The sequence below is a fragment of the Moschus berezovskii genome, chromosome 5 (genome assembly GCF_049115385.1).
Source record: "Moschus berezovskii isolate FMDL1 chromosome 5, NW_MosBer_1.0, whole genome shotgun sequence".
Classification (NCBI taxonomy): Eukaryota; Metazoa; Chordata; class Mammalia; order Artiodactyla; family Moschidae; genus Moschus; species Moschus berezovskii.
In genome coordinates, this window is record NC_142464.1 from 126,581,535 (window position 1) to 126,601,167 (window position 19,633).

The window sequence follows — 19,633 nt, forward strand, 5'->3', positions numbered from 1 at the left end:
TCTCACACGCTAGTAAAGTCATGCTCAAAATTCTCCAAGCCAGGCTTCAGCAATATGTGAACCGTGAACTCCCAGATGTTCAAGCAGGTTTTAGAAAAGGCAGAGGCACCAGAGATCAAATCGCCAACATCCGCTGGATCATGGAGAAAGCAAGAGACTTCCAGAAAAACATCTATTTCTGCTTCATTGACTATGCCAAAGCCTTTGACTGTGTGGATCACAATAAACTGGACAATTCTGAAAGAGATGGGAATACCAGACCACCTGACCTGCCTCTTGAGAAACCTATATGCAGGTCAGGAAGCAACAGTCAGAACTGTACATGGAACAACAGACTGGTTCCAAATAGGAAAAGGAGTATGTCAAGGCTGTATATTGTCACCCTGCTTATTTAACTTATATGCAGAGTACATCATGAGGAACCCTGGGCTGGAAGAAGCACAAGCTGGAATCAAGATTGCTGGGAGAAATACCAATAACCTTAGATATGTAGATGACACTACCCTTATGGCAGAAAGTGAAGAGGAACTAAGGAGCCTCTTGATGAAAGTGAAAGAGGAGAGTGAAAAGGTTGGCTTGAAGCTCAACATTCAGAAAACAAAGATCATGGCATCTGGTCCCATCACTTCATGGGAAATAGATGGAAAAACAGTGGAAACAGTGTCAGACTTTATTTTCTGGGGCTCCAAAATCACTGCAGATGCTGATTGCAGCCATGAAATTAAAAGACGCTTACTCCTTGGAAGGAAAGTTATGACCAACCTTGATAGTATATTAAAAAGCAGAGACATTACTTTGCCAACAAAGGTCCGTCTAGTCAAGGCTATGGTTTTTCCCGTGGTCATGTATGGATGTGAGAGTTGGACTGTGAAGAGAGCTGATCACCGAAGAATTGATGCTTTTGAACTGTGGTGTTGGAGAAGACTCTTGAGAGTCCCTTGTACTGCAAGGAGATCCAACCAGTCCATTCTAAAGGAGATCAATCCTGGGTGTTCATTGGAAGGACTGATGCTAAAGCTGAAACTGCAATACGTTGGCCACCTCATGTGAAGAGTTGACTCACTGGAAAAGACTCTGATGCTGGGAAAGGTTGGGGGCGGGAGGAGAAGGGGACGACCGAGAATGAGATGGCTGGATGGCATCACCGACTCTGTGGACATGAGTTTGAGTGAACTCCGGGAGTTGGTGATGGACAGGGAGGCCTGACGTGCTGTGATTCATGGGGTCGCGGACAGTCGGACACGACTGAGCGACTGAACTGAACTGAACTGAGTGTCCTTGTGGTTTAAATATGCATATCCCTCATGGATAATGACATTTTTTCATGTGGTTACTTGACAGCTGTTTATCTTGGTTGAGTGTCTTTACATATATTTTGCCCCTTAAAATGTTGTTGAACGTAACTTTGGATCTTCTGTATGTTTTCTGCATAGAGGTCCTTTGCCAGACGTTTGGTTTGCGAAGTCCAGCTGGCGACTTGCGTTTTCAAGCTCTCAGCAGTGTTTCCAGACACCAGTGAAAACCGTCTTTAGAGCGGTCCGTTTGTCATGGTTTTCATCTGTGGGTCATCCTGTTTGCCGTGTCGGGTTCATCACAGTGGGTGATATTTTGTATTTTGCTCTTGCATCCCACATCCTCCTTAGACTCAGTTATTACTGACAGTAGTGTGAGGGCGTCGGGATTGGCACGTCTGCACTGACAGTCGTGTTGTGTGTTGTCTGCTCAGTCTGGATGCCGTTGATTTCTTTTCTTGCCTGATTCCACTGACCAGTGCTTCCAGCGTGATACTGAATGGCAGTGGTGAGAACAGGCTTGATGCCTGCCCTGCCCTGGCCTCAGAGGGAAGCGTCAGGCCCCCCACCCTGAGTGTGCTGTTCACGGAGGGGCTTCCAGAGATGCCTTCATCAGGCTGAGCAACTGTCCTTCTGTTCCCGTTTGCTGAGACTTTTAAATTTCATGGTGAAATTTTCCACCGTAGGAAGCTGGAAAAGACTAAGAAGTCAAACTGAAAATAACAGAGTTACACTGATTAAACCAACTGTACTTAGTTGTGATGTGCTACCCTTTTTTATAGTTGTTGGGTTTGATTTGCTAGCATTTGTTTTATGTAGAATTAACAATCTGTCGGGAATTCTCTCATCCACGTTTGTGTGTGATGCGCGTCACTTACGTGTTTGCAGAGCGCTGGCTCGTCGCTCGTGCTGATCCTCCTGCCCTGGTCTCTCTGCGAACAGGGTGTGCAGAAGGCGGCCACGTGACCCAGGGCCACCCTCACAGTGGAACGGACTCCCAGCCACAGTCCAGTTTGTGCCTTTCTCGGTCAAGGTATTTTTAAAGCCAAGCGTTAAATGAAACTGATATGTATTTTTCTAATTTTCAGGAGGGTTTGCATTTGTGTATGAAGCTCAAGATCTGGGAAGTGGCAGAGAGTATGCATTGAAGGTAACACAGGGGACAAAGGTTTTGTGGGTCTCTCCAGGTGACGCTGTCTGCAGAGGTTTATCCCGCCGCTTTGGCTTATGTTTCTTTTCTACGGTCTGTGTCTGCTTGTTTTCACTTGCCTCTTCTGCAGTCTGAGAGGACTTGAAAGCTGTGGGTCTCAGCTTTGGGTGGCCAGGGGAGGGGAGTCAGAGCTGCCAAAGTAAGGGTTCCGGGAATACCAGGCATTTGAAAGTGACGCGTGCACAGTGTGTCTGTGAGCCGGGCTCTCGGGTGGGGTGCTGGGTGCACTCTGTGGTCTGTTATGAGACTCTCAGGGGGCCTGCTTGGCCTCAGGGCCAGTGACCGTCTTGGGGTGTGGCTGGACTGGGGCATGCACTTGGACTCTGGGGTCCAGAGGTAGACCCACATCTCTTATTTTCCTCCAGCCTGCTGGGTGAGAAGCCTCCTGCTTTTAGTTTTTCTTATGTCCTTGGATCACAAAGGACCATTTCTGAGGTCCTTTAACTTGTCAGGTTTCTCTGTGGGTCAGGTGTTAACACACAGGCAGGCGGGGGCAGCCCTTAGACGCACTGTGTGTGCTCGGTGAGTCCTTTAATCTCCCTCCTCCGTTATTTCCCGCTACAGAGACTGCTGTCCAATGAAGAGGAGAAGAACAGAGCCATTATTCAGGAAGTGTGTTTCATGGTATCCTTTTCCAGGGACTGGGCACGAGCATGGTCCCGCAGGGAGGCCTGCGGCCAGCTGTGGCTGCCCCCGGCTGCCGGCTGCTCAGTGACGCCCTCCCTGTGTTTGCTTCACTGGACTTGCCCGTAGCCCGTGTCTAGTAGGAAGGAGTTTTCTTCCTTGTTCTTTGCTCTCAGAGTAATGGTAAGAGATTTATAGCATTGGGAGCAACCAAGAGGTCTCAAGCTGGGGGTGGGCAGCTCCCTGCCTCTGCCCTGCCACTTGCCCAGTGACCTGATGCGGTGCCCGGCTCCCAGCCAGTAGTTTTTCCCTCAGCTCCTCGCCAGCCCTGTCTCCCGTGGGCTCCGTGTTCTCTGAGCAGCCCCCTGGTGCCTTCACCCTTCCCCGAGGGCAGGGGCCCTGGGCGTCCGTGCATAGTGCCTGGATCAGTGGGCTTGTTTGGCTTGGCTCTCCACTCCCACACGCGTTCCCCTGGAACTGGGGTCTTGCCCTTCGCTGTTGGAATCTTTTCTCCTCCATCTCGAAGCTCTGTGCACGGTGAGCCTGCCAGGCCCCGGGCCTGAGGGTCCTCACCGCGCTGGGCTTCCCGTGGCCTCCTGCAGCCTTGCTGCGCCACACCCGCTACCTGCTACGCCACCCTGCCCCGGCCAGGTGTGTGGCCGGCAGGGTCCTTCAGCGCCTGCCCTTCCCTTGTGTCCGTGTCTCCTGTCCTCCTGGCTGCCGTCCACCTGCTCCCCGTGCTGGTTTTGTGGTCATGCACTGAGTTTGTCCTTGGTTGGAGTCAGTCTGACTTCAGTGTCTTAATATTATGTATGTATTTGTTTTTAAACATGCAGACTTACGCATTCTCCTTTAACGAGACACCCGCAGAAAAAACTTTCAGGCCACCCAAACATTGTCCAGTTTTGTTCTGCAGCATCGATAGGAAAAGAGGAGTCGGACACTGGGCAGGCGGAGTTCCTGCTGCTCATGGAACTCTGCAGAGGTGAGGTGCCCGCGGCTTGGGACCGCCCCGCAGGTGGATGGCTCCTGGGGTCTCCTCTCCAGAGACGCGGTTGTCGTCAGGGAGAGAGTGGATCCCTGTCTGGCGGGAGCTCTTTGAGTGGCTGCATCCACCCGCTCACCCCCGTGCCTGGCTGAGAGCAGAACTGGGGCTGCGGAGGGGCGGCTGTGCCGGCAGGGTTAGTGTTAGGGTTAGGGTTAGCAGCTGTGGCTGGAAGTGGGCGGGGTGGGTGGGGCCGCGGAGGTGGGCCTGCGCCGTCACCAACTCAAGGCTGTCGCACTTGCTATGTTCTGAGAGGAAGGCTTGTGTTCAATGACAGCAGTGGGGAGCCGGTGCTTTCTCACGACTTCTTGGGGCAGAGTGGGCGAGTGGGCTGGCAGTAGTGCCTGGCTCCACAGGAGGGGTGAGGCTTTTGTCAGCGGCAGAAGCAGGGTCCCCGCCTGGAGCATTGGGCTCCTCTCAGCCCCGCACTGAACCTCTGCCCTGTGCTGGACCCGTGTGGGCAAGACAGCTCTCGGAGCTGGGCAGGACTTCTGAGGCCCGGCAGGCACAGAGGACTGGCCAGAGGGCCTGGAGCTTGGGCAGGAGCCCCCAGACTCCCTGCTTGTCCCTCCGTCACAGGCAGCACGTGGGGCTGCCGTGAGGCCAGGGGAGAGCGGGAGAGACTGAGGCAGGGGGCTCCCTGGAAGGGAGGAAGGAAAGCACCCCGAGGGGTCACAGCCCCCAGAGGCATGTCCCAGGAAGAGGACGGGGGCTGTGGGTGCGGGCCTCTTTCTGCGAAGAAGAGCAGAAATGGGGTGCGATGGATGTGGGGGCAGTTCTTGGGAACCTCAGCCAGGAGTACAGGATCCCCACCCTGAGTGGAGGGGACCAGGACCCCAGCCCAGGTGGAGAACCCAAGACCCGGGGTGCAGGGTGCTTTTGTCCCAGCAGCATGGGCGCCTGGGCTCCTGTGGGGACTGGTGTTCGGGGTCCTGTCTGGTGCTGGCCGTGCTCGCGGGCTCCTCTCCCGGGTCCTCAGTGCGGCAAGGGTGCTCGGCTCAGGCTGGGCACTTCGCTTAGCTGGCGTCGCTGTCTTTCACCTGCAAGAAGGAGGTACCTGCTCACTGAAGATAGCGTCACATGTGAGCTCATGGAGCAGGCTCCTGCCTGCAGGCCTGCTGCGTCCGCGCCCTGCACCTTCACATGCGCCCCCGGGAGGCTTCCTGAGGGCCGGACAGGGGCTGCAGGGAGTGGGGAGAGTGCTGGTCACGGGGCCCTTTGGTTCCACGTCCAGTGGGGCCAGGGGTCCCATAACATGCGGAGCTCACCTCTGGGAGCAGAGGCAGCCTGGGACCCTGGTCAGGGGTGTGCAGGTAGGGCTCTTGGAAGAGGCTTTGGGACGTCCAGGGCAGGAGCGGGATTGGGGTACCAAGGCAGGTGAGTAGTGGGTCCTGGGAAGCTGGCCCAGCAAAGACAGCACACGGTTGTGGAGGGAGCCCCTGTGGAGAGGGCCAGTGGCCCCGGGCTCCAGCCAGTTCCAGCAGGATTCAGGTCCCGGTGCCAGAGGCAGGAAGGAGCGCCTTGAGGCGGGGCCCCCTCGAGGGGCAGCCTGGGTTGGGGGCCCAGAGCCTGGCCATCCTTTCTGTGCCGCGTGGAGGACGTACCCGCTGAGATCTCAGGTGAACACTCGAGGACCGCTGTTACCTAGGGAAGCTCAGTGGCTGTTTCTCCAGAGGTGTCTGCCAGGACATGCACGTGCGGGGTCGTGGTCCCCGCAGTTGCCGTGTCACAAAGGCTCCATGTCGGAGGCCTCTGCTGCTGCGGGCAGACTTCCCCTCCAGGGCTCTGTAACCCTGACCAGGTGCTGGCCAGAGGGCAGGGCAGCACCACAGCGGGTGTAGGAGGCAGCAGGCCCGGGCACTCACCTCTGCAGTTCCCTGGTGATGTGAGTTTGATTCTCTTTTAGGGCAGCTGGTGGAATTTTTAAAAAAAGTTGAATCGAAAGGTCCGCTGTCATGCGACACCGTCCTGAAGATTTTCTACCAGACGTGCCGGGCGGTGCAGCACATGCACAGGCAGAAGCCGCCCGTCATCCACAGGGACCTCAAGGTACGGCCCCGCCCGCCCACCCCGCTGCCCGGCAGCCCTCCTGCGCTCAGGCTGGCCCCCCCCACCCCGTCCCCAGCTGAGTGCTCTCACCTGCGGGTGAGGGTGTGGAGTGGACCCCTGCGTGGAGCCGGGAGGGGGTGACGTCCGCTGGGTTGCTCTGGGCAGGAGTGCTGTCCGCCTGCTGCTGGGCGCCGGGCAGGAGCGCTTCCCCACGGGGCTGCCATGCGCCTGGGTGCCCTCCCTCCTGGTGCCGCCAGTGCGGGGAGGGGCTTCGTGCTCACGACTGTTTTCTGGTGTGATGATGGGACTGTGTTTTCTGGTGTGATGATGGGACTGTGTTTTCTGGTGTGATGATGGGACTGTGTTCTCTGGTGTGATGATGGGACTGTGTTCTCTGGTGTGATGATGGGACTGTGTTGTGTGATGCTGGGACTGTGTTTTCTGGTGCGATGACGGGACTGTGTTCTCTGGTGTGATGACGGGACTATGTTTTCTGGTGCGATGACGGGACTGTGTTCTCTGGTGCGATGCTGGGACTGTGTTCTTTGGTGCGATGACGGGACTGTGTTCTCTGGTGCGATGACGGGACTGTGTTCTCTGGTGTGATGACGGGACTGTGTTTTCTGGTGCGATGACGGGACTGTGTTCTCTGGTGCGATGCTGGGACTGTGTTCTCTGGTGCGATGACGGGACTGTGTTCTCTGGTGCGATGACGGGACTGTGTTCTCTGGTGCGATGACGGGACTGTGTTCTCTGGTGTGATGATGGGACTGTGTTGTGTGATGATGGGACTGTGTTGTGTGATGCTGGGACTGTGTTTTTTGGTGCGATGACGGGACTGTGTTCTCTGGTGCAATGACGGGACTGTGTTCTCTGGTGCGATGACGGGACTGTGTTCTCTGGTGTGATGATGGGACTGTGTTGTGTGATGATGGGACTGTGTTGTGTGATGCTGGGACTGTGTTTTCTGGTGCGATGACGGGACTGTGTTCTCTGGTGCGATGACGGGACTGTGTTCTCTGGTGCGATGACGGGACTGTGTTCTCTGGTGCGATGACGGGACTGTGTTCTCTGGTGCGATGACGGGACTGTGTTCTCTGGTGTGATGATGGGACTGTGTTGTGTGATGATGGGACTGTGTTGTGGGATGCTGGGACTGTGTTCTCTGGTGCGATGACGGGACTGTGTTCTCTGGTGCGATGATGGGACTGTGTTTTCTGGTGTGATGATGGGACTGTGTTTTCTGGTACGATGACGGGACTGTGTTCTCTGGTGTGATGATGGGACTGTGTTGTGTGATGATGGGACTGTGTTGTGTGATGCTGGGACTGTGTTCTCTGGTGCGATGACGGGACTGTGTTTTCCGGTGCGATGACGGGACTGTGTTTTCCGGTGCGATGATGGGACTGTGTTCTCTGGTGTGATGATGGGACTGTGTTCTCTGGTGCGATGTTTTCTGGTGTGATGATGGGACTGTGTTTTCTGGTGCGATGATGGGGCTGTGTTTTCTGGTGTGATGATGGGGCTGTGTTTTCTGGAGTGATGATGGGACTGTTGGTGCGATGACGGGACTGTGTTTTCTGGTGCGATGATGGGACTGTGTTCTCCGGTGCGATGATGGGATTGTGTTGTGTGATGATGGGTGTTTTTGTGTTTGTGCTCATCAGCGTCCTCATTTTTCAGTTAGCTGGGTGTCTTTTGCCTTTTTCTCTTTTGTCTGTCGGTTGGTTTTTGTACATTCTTACAATAGTGTTTTTTAAGTGGAACATGCTATGGATGTCTTCCATGGTCTGTGGCTTTATTTTAAGAATAATCCAGCATCCGCGGAACCAGGGCCCTGACTCTCACTGTGGCTCAGTGTGGCAGCAGGCCCCCTCTACCCTCCCCGGTCCAACTTGCTAAGATATGCCCCTTCCTGCCAGGAACCTTGCTTTGCTTCTTGCACATACAGCCTGTGGCCAGCTTTCCCGTTTCCTCTTGGGGCATCTTGAACCTCTGGAGCAGCACCGTCCTCGGCAGGTGGTGGGCTCCTCTGTGGCTCAGGAACATGAAAAGCTTGAAGGATGACAGCTCAGCCTGGGACGGACTGCTCAGTGCCTGTGTGCCAGGTCCATGGCTGCTGGTGCCGTGTGGGGACCCCTTCTTGACTCCCTATGGTCTGTCCATGGGGGTCTTGGGGTGGTGCTCCGTGGAGGGGCAGAGAGGACCCAGGAACCCTGGACGCGAATGGCAGGCCTGTCACAGCTCTGCGTCCTCTTCCGTGTGGGTTTCCTGGTGCCCCGCCGGCCGTCCTGCGAGTGGAGCCCCACAGCCTGTATGCTTGGCCTCATGATTTCAGCCTCTTCCGCCTCAGGGGGGGCCTCTATGAGCAGGGCCTCGGTGCTGGGCCCGCCCTCCACGCCCCCCTCCATACCGTGGTGGCCCCTGTCCCAGGGCACCCTCATCCCTGGGTGCCAGAGGCTGTCTCTGCAGTGGACACCCCACTGCGGCCCCTGTGCCTGTGCGTGGCCGGCCCCTGGTGGTGTGTGTGCATTCTGCTGGCCTTTCCTCCTGGTGCGGGGTTTGCCTGCCTCGCCCTGTCCTTGGGGACCTGGTGTCCTGTGGGGCAGCCCCGTGTCAGTGCTGGCGGGGCAGACCGCACTCCTGTGGCTGCTCTTTCACTCCCTCGGGCGTTCCTTATGTTTGGCGTGAGTTGTCTTGGCTCCTCTTGAGGGGTCTTCACCGCCCAGCCTTGCTGCTCCCCGGCCTCTGTACCAGAGCGGGTCCCCCGGACCGTGCGGCACATTAGCTCTTGGTGTCTCTACCCGAGCCGAGACCCAGCAAAGCGAGCTGTGCGGGCACCCTGGTTCCCAGCACCTGTTAGTTACGTTCATACTACTACGGGGTCTGTTAACGTGCAGCGCATTATGCCCAAAAGACAGTGTCCATCTTTTCAGTTAAAAATACTTGATTGCTGAAAGTGCTGACCGTCGTTGGAGCCCTTCAGCGGGTCTCATAGTAACATCAAAGGCCACTGACCACAGATTCAGCAGCACAAGCGGTAGTGACGGAACATCTGACGCGTTTCAGGGTTATCGGAGGGACATGGAGACAGGCACAAAGTGAGCAGATGCTGTCCGGAAAAGGCGCCTGCAGCTGCGCGGACGCGGGGCCGGCACAGGCCTGCCTGTGTGAGAAGCGCAGGGAAGCGAGGTGGCCTGTGATTGTTTGGCTCAGAGCCAGCTTCTGCTTGGAGTTGCCGTGACTCCCCTTCCGAGAGAGGGGCTGACAGGCTGGAGACATCCTGGCTGCTGGGTTTGTAAAGGTGCTCACGACCTGGGTCATGGAGTCCTGGTCTCCTGACTCTTCCCAGGCAGTGGAGGAGTAGAGCCCCCCGTGGCGAGTGGGCTGGTGGTGGGACTGGCTCCTGAGCTGCAGGCAGGTCTGTGCCCTCTTGTTGGGAGGAGAGTCCAGGTCCCTGTTTGATGCGGGTTTAAGATCTCACCTGTGCACAGTTTCCGAGTGAGAGGTCTTCTCCGTACCTTTTGTTTGGTTTCTTCCTCAGCTGTTAATGTGTTTGGTGCCTTTTACCTGGTGTGTTACTTCTTCTCATCTTTTCAGTTTTCTGCGAGCTCATTGTATGCATCCTCCATGACTAGGTTATCTTTGATTTGTGGTGGATTTTAACTTCCATTTGTTTATCCGAGTGTCCCATTTTAAGGTACACACACCAATTTTGGTCAGAAAGGAGTGTCCCCTTTGCCTAGAAGACCCCCTGGCCGGTCTGCCTTTTGGGCCCCTGCCTGCCCAGCTCCCTGCTGTCCACAGTGCAGCCTACCGCCCAGCCTCACAGACTGTGTCCTGGAACTTTGCAGGTGGAAAACTTACTGCTTAGTAACCAGGGGACCATCAAGCTGTGCGACTTCGGCAGTGCCACGACCATCTCGCACTACCCGGACTACAGCTGGAGTGCCCAGCGCCGGGCCCTGGTGGAGGAGGAGGTGAGTGTGGCAGCCGGAACACCACCACCACCATGCCTGCCACGGCTGGCTCTTCCCTTGCTTTTTTCTTGATGTGGCAAAGTATGCAACGTAAAATTTCTCACCATAACCGTTTTTAAGCGTGTGGTCCAGTGGCCCTACGTATATCCACGTCGAAGTGCAGCCATCACCTCTGTCCACCTGAAGGGTTTTAGTTATCCCAAACGTGGCACTTTAAAGCATCATGTAAAAACCTGCCTTCAGGGTGGTTTGGAGGTTAACCACAGGAGCCCCCAGGGAGCCTGGTGGGCGAGTTCAACAGCAGGTGGCGCTGAGTGGACACAGACACGTCCGGGGTGGGGCGGCTGTCTGCACACTCACCCTGCGCTCTTGTGCTGGGAGCATGAGCTCGCAGATGGCCCCGGAACCCGAACTGGCAGAGAGAGCAGCACGAGATGAGCAGGCAGGGCCGCCACGGGCAGTGCCCATTCCCCGCTGCCGCTCTGGAGACCGCGCTCCCTGGGGAGCACCCGCATCTCAGGACTGCAGACGCATGCTCTGCCAGCGGACGGGCAGTGAACCTGGGGGCTGGTCTGTAGCGCGCCCTGGGGCTCCGGGTCACAGCTCCTGGAGCAGGTCCTGTAGCCTCGCAACCCCTGCCCGCCACGCACCCTCCTCTGCTGTCGGTGGTTCACGAGGACCCCTAGGTGCCGCTGTCATGGTTGCCAATTCTTCATGTCCGTGGTGCTGATTCTGTGTGCTCAGCACGCTCCAGGGCCCCCATCAGAACCTCGTGTGACTGCCCTGGCCAGCCCTCCTGACCGGCGCCAGGTCCTGCGGCCCGGGGTTGCCACAGCAGCTGTGACAAGCGTGTGCCTTTTCTTCTGACACATTCTCCTCTCTTCAGATCACCAGGAACACGACGCCCATGTACAGGACGCCGGAAATTGTGGACTTGTACTCAAACTTCCCGATCGGCGAGAAGCAGGACATCTGGGTAAGGCTGCTGGCCCGTGTACCTGGGCAGCCTGACCGGCCCCCTGGGGCCCTGGGTGAGGCTGCGGCCTCCCGGCCCTCGGCTTCCCTTCCTCTTCCTTGGCTCTTCCTTTCCTCCGGTGGTTTTTTCTCCTCTTCTGTGGCCCTTGTGGCGTCGTTAGCGGACACGCGCTGATAGCCGGGTGCTGAGGGGCGGAGCCCGGGGTTGCCCAGACCCGGCCCGAGACGGGGCATTCCTCCCTGGACCTGAGCTTGTCTGGTCTGAGCCCCTTTGTCGGCCAGGCTTCACAGAGCCACAGTCTGCGTGGCTAGCGCTGGGCCTTCTGGATGGCCTTGCTGCTGTGCGCTGACCTGGTGATGCGGGAGCTGAGACTGGGCCCGCGGCCTCACGGGGTCTTGGGGAGGTCAGGCCCGTCCTCTGGGACATGACCTGTTGGTGGAGGGCGGTCCCTGTGCACGCTGAACGTGGGGCCTGACTGGGCGGGTGTCTGCTGATCCCTTAGTTCAACATTAGGCCTTGGAGTTTGGGGAGCACTGCTCCTGCCCATCCGAAGTGCCCTGTGGCCTCCCTGGTGCCCTAAGAGCAGGACTCGGGGGCCCTGAACCCCCGCCTCAGGGCTCCCGTCCAGGCCTATCAGGCCCACAACTGGCGGCGCCGCTGTGGGGGAACCCCTGTGCTGATGAGTGGAGACTGGTGGACACATGTGAGCTGGTCGACTCCACGTGGACACGCTCAGCCTGTCCCAGCCCAAGGACCACATGTGTGAGCTGGAAGGCGGGGCTTGGCCTGGTCTGGGTTCCACATGGGCCTCACTCCCCTCAGCGTGCTGGACAGTCTGGGTTTCCTGTCCTCCTGTGGTAGGTGCTGTGGCAGAGGCAGGGAGGGGACACCGACGTTGGGTGCGGGGCCGGCAGCCCCGACTTGTCCCTAGCGCTCAGCACGAGCCCAGAGGAGGCCCTGCCACTCGCCCTCAGCACAACTGCTTGGCGGGTAGATCCCCCCTGGGGTGGGAGCTAGGTGTCTCGAAAGGACCTCCTCAAAGAACGGAGGGTTGGGCTTTGTTGGCTGCGCTGACCTGGCCGGTCTGCGCCCCACGAGTGTGGACCGTGGCCAGCAGGCAAGGCAGAACGGGGTAGAGCCGGCAGGCCTCCCTGTCTCTGCAGGCCCTGGGCTGCATCCTGTACCTGCTCTGCTTCGGGCAGCACCCGTTTGAGGACGGGGCGAAGCTTCGTATCGTCAACGGGAAGTACGCAATCCCCACCGACGACACGCGCTACTCCGTGTTCCACGGCCTCATCCGTAAGTCCCCGCACAGCACACCCCAACCTGAGCACATGTCCTGAGTGGCAGCTTCTGCTGATCTTGTTCTTCACATCATCCTTCCCCGCTTGCTTTTAAAATCAGCAGTGTAAGCAAGACATGGGCCTCCAGGGCCCACTGCCCTGCAGAGCGGGGGGTGCTGCCTGCCTGGGGCCCCAGCCCGGCCGCCCTTAGGATGAGCTCTGCCTCTGCCGTAGGTGCCATGCTCAAGGTCAACCCGGAGGAGCGGCTGTCCGTCACCGAGCTGGTCAACCAGCTCCAGGAGATCGCGGCTGCCCGCAACGTGAACCCCAAGTCGCCCATCACCGAGGTGGGCCTCTGCGTGCTGCTTGCGATGATGCTGTCTGTGTCACTTTAGAGCCAGAGGTCCGGCTCCACTCAACTCTTGTGGACGGAGGAACCCCCAGGGTCGCCTGAGGGGCAGGGTGCCGCCCTGTGGGGTTCCTGGATCCGGGAGACAGAGCCCGGGGCGGGGCTCAAAGGTTCAGAGCGGGTGAGGTTCAGAGAGGCCAGCGGTGAGGAGGAGAGGGCCGCTGAGGCAGGTCGGCCTGGGCTGCCCTGTGGTCTTCCCGGAGAACCTGGGCCCCGGGTGGGCTGAGTCTCGGGTGGCGTTTGGGCCCAAGACCCAGGGGCAGCCAGCCCGCGTGTGCCCCCAGGGACGGCTCCACAGGGAGGTGCCTGAGGAAGGGCACAGGCCGCTTCTGCTGGGGCTCACGAGCACGTGCTGCTCTCAGTGCGTCTAGAACCCAGGACCTGTGGGCTAGACAGCAGCCCAGCCCTGCACCCTCCTGTGGGGTTCTTCTGCCCGGAGAAGTCAGCTGGTCCTCGGGGCAGCAGGGGCACACCAGCCCCGATGGACTCTGAGACCAGGAAAGCACCGGGTAGGAGGCCGGATTGGACCGATAAGCAGGAGCCCATGGGGAAGGAGTAGGGGAGCCAGAGGCTCTGTGTGCTGCGGCCTGGCCCTGGCGCCTCTGAGCACGATCCCCACAGCCTGGCCCTGGTGCCACAGAGCACATTCCCTGCAGCTTCCGAGGTGGTGTGGAGGTGCCCTGTGTTTTCAGGAAGCTGATGAAACAACAAAACAAAAGTTTCTGATTTCTGAGTAAATGACACAGTTGAGCTAAGACACATGTGCCTGACGCTTCGTGGGTGTTACTTTTAAGCCTTCTGGGAGCATTCCATTTGTCACTGACCACTTTCAGCTCATCACATACCGTAGAGACCGTGATACAGTGTTTTTTGGGTCTAATGTGATGTGTTAATCTGAGGGTAAGGATGCTCTGTGAAACTCCACAGGAGACTTCAAAGCAACTTTTGCGTAGTTTGTAGAGTGGACACGGAGCTGCAGTTGCTCTGGCCGGATGAGCGCGAGGCTGGCCCTCGAGTGGGCTCGTCTTGGCCCGTCGCGGGGTGCCTCGGGTCTCCAGGGCGGTTGTGGTGTTGCGACGGCAGCTGGTGTGGCCTCAGGCTCAGCCCACGGGACACACAGTGTGCTCTGCAGCTGCACTTCGTGGTGGTCATCCCGCCTGAGCCTCCATGGGTCCCCATGCTGTGTTCTGTCAATGGCAGGCCTGCAGCCTCGGTGGGTGGGCTGGGTTCACGGCTGCTGCCTGTGTTGTGAACAGAACAGTGTGCCTGGGTGGCCGCATGGATCAGCCCTGGGGTCCAGGACTCATCGAGACCCTGGGGGATTCCTTGGTGGTTCTGTAACGAGCCAGGTGGAGAAGAGTGGACTCGGTGCGCAACCTGTCCTGAGTGCCTGGCCTGACCTGAGTATGCACTTTTCCAGCTCCTGGAGCAGAATGGAGGCTATGGGCATGCAGCCCTTCCCAGCTCCATGGGCAGCGGTGAGTATCCCTGGGACCCCGGTTCACGGTTTCTGAGATGCTCCAAGACTCAGCAGGGCTGCCCCCGGTGAGGCTCAGGACCGGCGAGGGGCCAGAGGCCGGGCGCCTGCTGTCCGCTCCCCGCCGTCGGGCGGCCTGGGTCGTCCGAGCCCCAGCCTCACCTGAGGGGCTCTGGTGGGCCTGCCTGTGGGCTGCCTCAGCCTTGGGCCCCTGGGGAACTGGGCAGCCACACAGATCTCCGGCGAGTGTGGCCCCTGCCCGGTCAGATGCAGGTGTGCCTTCAGGCCAGCCTGTGGTGACCCTGGGGGTGGCCCTGGAGGAGGTACGTGAGGGAGCAGAGCGGCTGTGTGGGGTCCGCAGGGGCTGTTTCTGTTCACCATGAGGCGGACTCGGATGAGGAGGTGGGTCTGGCGGGGGGCGGGCGGCCAGTGGACTTGGCTCACGGCTCAGACTTGTTTGCTGAGGGGGTTGCTCTTGATCTGCTAGTTAGCCTGGGGGTTCTGGGCACTGGTGCAGCTAGCCCTGATTGCGGCTGGCCCAGAAGGTTCCAGACACGCCTCTGCCCTGTGTCTCCAGGGCTATCCCCACTTCACTGTCGGGGTCATGTTGCAGCTCATCGCCTCCAGGGCTGATGCCGGCGGCAGGTGGCCGGCCCGTGTCCTGGCTCCTTGTCTGCCAGTGTGGCTCTGGCTTAGCTGCCTCCCTGGGGCGCAATGTGGGGGGCCACCTCGAGGTGCCTGGACAAACACGCCATGTGCACATGGGGTGCGGGGCAGAGGGCTGGCATAGGTATCACACAGGCGCTGCCACTGGATCCAGAGGCCACAGGCCCCCTGCATGGGTGCATGTGGACCCGCTTTTTTGTCCTCACCCCAACTTCTGCATTCACGACCGCAGTGCAGCCGCACCCTGGACCCTGGTCTCGGGGCCTTCGTGGGCCACTGCTCTGGCCTTGTCAGGACTGCCGCTAGGGGCCAGTTGCCCTGCAGACCAGCAGAGCGGGGCTGCCGTGGCCGTCCCGTGCTGCACACAGCCCTGCTCTCACTCCCTCCCCTCCCCTCCCTGCACATCTGCAACCTCTGTCTGTGGGCATGTTCGTACCTTATGTACCAGCCTGGTCACCCCCACTGGGCTCCAGCATATGTTTGTCAGAGGCGGGGTCCCTGTTGGTGCCCAGCAGGAGCTGGGAGTGATTTGGGTGAATGTCTGGGACGTGGGAACAGCCTCACGTGACCAGAGGCTCTGACTTGCTGATGCACCCAGGTTCTGCTCTGGGTTCACTTCAACCCAGTTCGTTCCAGTGCTGGGGTGTGGCACGCAGGCAGCCAGGTGGAGGACACCAGGCCCTGGTTGAGGGACATGGCTGGGTGGAGGGACACGTGGGCCGCTGCAGGCGCCCGCAGTTCTGGACAGGCCTGTCTCTGCTTGCAGGTCTGGTGGTCGCTGAGTATGAGCAGCCCTATGGCGGGTTCCTGGACATTCTGCGTGGGGGCACCGAGCGCCTCTTCACAAACATCAAGGACACCTCCTCCAAAGTCATCCAGTCCGTTGCCAAGTGAGTTGAGGATGCACAGGCACGTGGGTTCTCTGCAGTGAGATCTTTGAAGGCTTGGGTGCGGACCTGCATCCAGACGTGCAGAACCCGCACTTGCGGCCCGGGGAGCGTGCGTGCGCAGCGTTGGCATGGACCCCACACGAGCTCGGTGCGTGCGCAGCGTTGGCATGGACCCCCACACGAGCTCGGTGCGTGCTCAGCGTTGGCATGGACCCCCACACGAGCTCGGTGCGTGCGCAGCGTTGGCATGGACCCCCACACGAGCTCGGTGCTTGCGCAGCGTTGGCATGGACCCCCACACGAGCTCGGTGCGTGCGCAGCGTTGGCATGGACCCCCACATGAGCTCGGTGCGTGCGCAGCGTTGGCATGGACCCCCACACGAGCTCGGTGCGTGCGCAGCGTTGGCATGGACCCCCACACGAGCTCGGTGCGTGCGCAGCGTTGGCATGGACCCCCACACGAGCTCGGTGCGTGCGCAGCGTTGGCATGGACCCCCACACGAGCTCGGTGCGTGCGCAGCGTTGGCATGGACCCCCACACGAGCTCGGTGCGTGCGCAGCGTTGGCATGGACCCCCACACGAGCTCAGGCGTCACTGCATTCCTGCCCTAGCGCTGGAGGGTGTGTGCGGGAGACCGTACACACTGGCTCCGGGCCGCGTCTCCCTGAGGGTGGCCCTCTCCACGGAGATGGCAGCCACGCACACAGCCTGCTTGTGCTATCCTCCAAGAGGTCTCGGTTTTGACCAGGGAGCCCCAGGGAGTCAGGTTCCATCTTAACGTGTGCCCGTCTCATTGGGGGACCTGTGTGTCTATACTGTGAGCTGCTGGGTAGTGCAGCCCCCACATGGCCATGGAGGCCTCAGGCTTTTCTTCTCTGTGCTGTGGTTATTGTACATCCACAGCTGTTTGGGACACAGGCAGGGGCTCACGTGCTTGTGCATGAGTGTGCATGCATGTGTGAGTTGGCGTGTGTGTGCACGCGTATGTGTTCTGTTGGTGGACTCGGTGGCGCCCCAGTGCTTTGCCTCTGATGTAACTCTATGGGATGAGAGGAGCTCAGTGTCCGCCCAGTGTGGGCTTTGGCCGGGCAGGGTGCCTGCTCGCTCCTGCGCGGTGTGGCCCTTTGTGGTGCCCAGGCTGCACCTCATCTCCAGCAGGAAGACCAGAGGCACGTCTGTCTGTCTGGTACCTGGCTCCCCAGAGTCCTGTCCACAGGGATGGCGCGGTCGTCACGGGCCGGGGCTCTGTGAAGACCCGAGGCCCAGGCGGGGCATGGGCGGGCGCAGGGCCCTGCTTGGTGCCTCCCTGTCAGCCGTCTGTGCTGCTGCGTCCCGGCGGGGGCTGACCTTGCATGTGGCAGCTGCCCTCCCGCCTGCAGCCCTCCCTGCACGTCTGCTGCCGAGGTGTCCTCGGCCGCACTCACATCCTCTTGTCTTCCTCCTAGTGAGGTTCGTTGTGGGGTTTCAGGTGGACCCAGCAGGAGCAGCAGGCCAACAGGACCAGCAGACTTGGGAGAAGCCGCTCGGCCTTGCTAAGCAGAGAGGAACCAAGTTCCCACGAGGCTGAGGTGCACGCCCGTGGGGCCAGCCTTGCTGGCAGTCCCTCTGCGCACCAGGGCCAGGCGGGTAACTGCCTCCTGTCTGGGGTGCCCCGTGGCTTGTGAAGCTGGTTTAAGGTACTGCCGTGAGCACACTTGCCCAGGGGCTCCATGCTGAGGCCTGGCACAGTGATGGCCCTGGACTGTGGTCTGTTATCGCACTCCCCACAGCAGGGCCAGGACAGGGTGGACAGGACCTCAGGTCCTCCCTGAAAGCAGGGAGGCCGCTCCCCACACAGGCCAAGATTGGATGTGGGGACCCAGCTCAGGACGCTGGCTGGGGGAGGGGCACCCCTGAGGCCACCGGCTCGCAAGTGTGTGGGGAGTGCACGCTGGGCCTCGACCCCCAGGCGAGCGATGGTCTCCAGGGAACAGCCTTGGCTCTGTGGGTCAGACAAGGGCAGTGGCCACGATACTTGAGCTCCCCAGGGGCTTCCTCCAGGTCTGGCCCCAGGTCCAGTCAGGGCTGCTCGCTCCGGGCTGCAGGCGGGGCCCATTCTCGGGGTGTGTGGACCCGCCCTGTGGCCTCTGGCTCACAGTACTGATCCTGAGCTCCTGTCCGTCCGTGGTCTTTTGCTGGTTTCTCAGTGGTTTTAAGCACAGGCCCCATACGTCCACGCGTCCCGGATCCCACTTGCCAGGTCCTCACGGCCACCTCCACCAGGCACCCTGAGTCCCCAGCGTGATGTGTCTGGCCTACCCGCCCCCGTGCTGGTGCCCTGGCCCCTCAGAGGGGCAGCAGGGCGAGTGGCCGGGCTGTGCCAGCTGCCCCAGCAGTAAGCGTCCTACGTGAAGCTATGGTCTCTGTGCCTGGGGCGCAGATCTCGGGCTGTGTGTCTGTGTGGACTGCTGCTCCAGCCTTTGCTCTGTTTCACGACGGGTGTTCGTCTCTCCCGCTGACTTTGTGTCACATGGTATATAGACCGAACGTAGTTGGCACCCTCTTCTCTCCTGCTGCCGGCGTTGCTTGGGCACAGGTTTGTCCACAGCCCCTCTGCACCCTCCGTCTTCTGCCACGGGGGCCTTTCCTGCCCAGGCTGTCAGTAGAGCGGGCCTGCCCTGGCCGTCCCCTGGTCGGGGCTCTGTGCTCTCACTGCTATGGGCCTGGGTTCTGTCCCTGGTCAGGGAACCAGACCCCTCTAGCCACAAGGTGCAGCCAGGGGGAGAGAGAAAGACACATCGTAACTGTTTCAGTGTATTGGAGATGTAGCTGTGAGGGCTCTGTGGTCGCAGGTCTGGGTTTCTGACACGCCCGGACCTTCCTTTGGGCACTTTGCTCAACCCTGCAGCCCCCGCACAGGAGGCAGGCACCCTCTCCCCACCCGAGGGAGCCAGCTGCCCCGCTCGGCTCCGCTGCATGTGCGACCAGGAGTAGGCCTGCCACGTTGCTGTGCGGTCTCTGAGGGTGTGGCGTGTCCCCCCTCACGGTCTGTTTCGGGACAGCTGGTCTCAGGGGCTGTCTCTCCTGGTGGCTGGACGGTGCAGGCAGGGGTCGGGGATGGGCGGCAGCGAGAGTGACCGCCCCGCTGGGCTGGACCTGTGGAGGGAGCCCCCCAACCCCCACCAGGGAGGAAAACCGAAGCAGGAGACTATGGTGGGGAAGCCAGCGTCTTTGTATGGGGGAGTTAACATTTTAGAGGTCACGTCGCTGCTCAGTTCATCTACAAATTCTTTGCTTTAAATATGAAAATCCTGACATTGTTGCCACAGATTTTGATCCCAAAGTTCACATGTAAGTTACCCAAAATTGCCAGCAGTGTTTTTAAAAATAAGAACAGAGACAAGTCTTATTTTATGTCAGTTTTTTTCAAGCGTCTGTTGTTAGATGTGTTTAGACTCACCCATGACACGTACTTAGGGAGGGGTGTTATAAAACACGAGCTGTGAGTCTAAAGAAAATAACAGATTAATGAGTGTATGTTGATGAGACCGTGGGTATGTGTTGAAAAAAAAAATTGGATCTTATCTAATAATAGCAAGATACAGTAGGTCTGATCTGTTAACAGATCTGATCATGAAAAGCCATTTCTTAGGAAAAGCTGATAAAATACGGAGGGATGTTTTTATAACACCAGAGTAAGAAAGATATCTTAAATGTGACCAAAAGCATATAAGCCTTGGAGAAGTGGTTAG

At 59.1% G+C, this 19,633-nt stretch overlaps 1 protein-coding gene across 1 annotated transcript in view; it reads left to right on the forward strand.

Annotated features, from left to right (window-relative positions):
- The window catches only part of GAK (cyclin G associated kinase), a 50,394-nt gene that overhangs the window by 9,698 nt on the left and 21,063 nt on the right, over nucleotides 1-19,633 (forward strand). Inside the window, exons 2-11 of the mRNA XM_055435203.2 lie at nucleotides 2,381-2,442; nucleotides 3,067-3,126; nucleotides 3,997-4,111; nucleotides 6,078-6,220; nucleotides 10,075-10,200; nucleotides 11,087-11,176; nucleotides 12,340-12,475; nucleotides 12,694-12,806; nucleotides 14,289-14,346; nucleotides 15,778-15,901. Coding sequence (XP_055291178.2) covers nucleotides 2,381-2,442; nucleotides 3,067-3,126; nucleotides 3,997-4,111; nucleotides 6,078-6,220; nucleotides 10,075-10,200; nucleotides 11,087-11,176; nucleotides 12,340-12,475; nucleotides 12,694-12,806; nucleotides 14,289-14,346; nucleotides 15,778-15,901 — 1,027 coding nt within the window. The remainder of the gene's footprint in view (nucleotides 1-2,380; nucleotides 2,443-3,066; nucleotides 3,127-3,996; nucleotides 4,112-6,077; nucleotides 6,221-10,074; nucleotides 10,201-11,086; nucleotides 11,177-12,339; nucleotides 12,476-12,693; nucleotides 12,807-14,288; nucleotides 14,347-15,777; nucleotides 15,902-19,633) is intronic.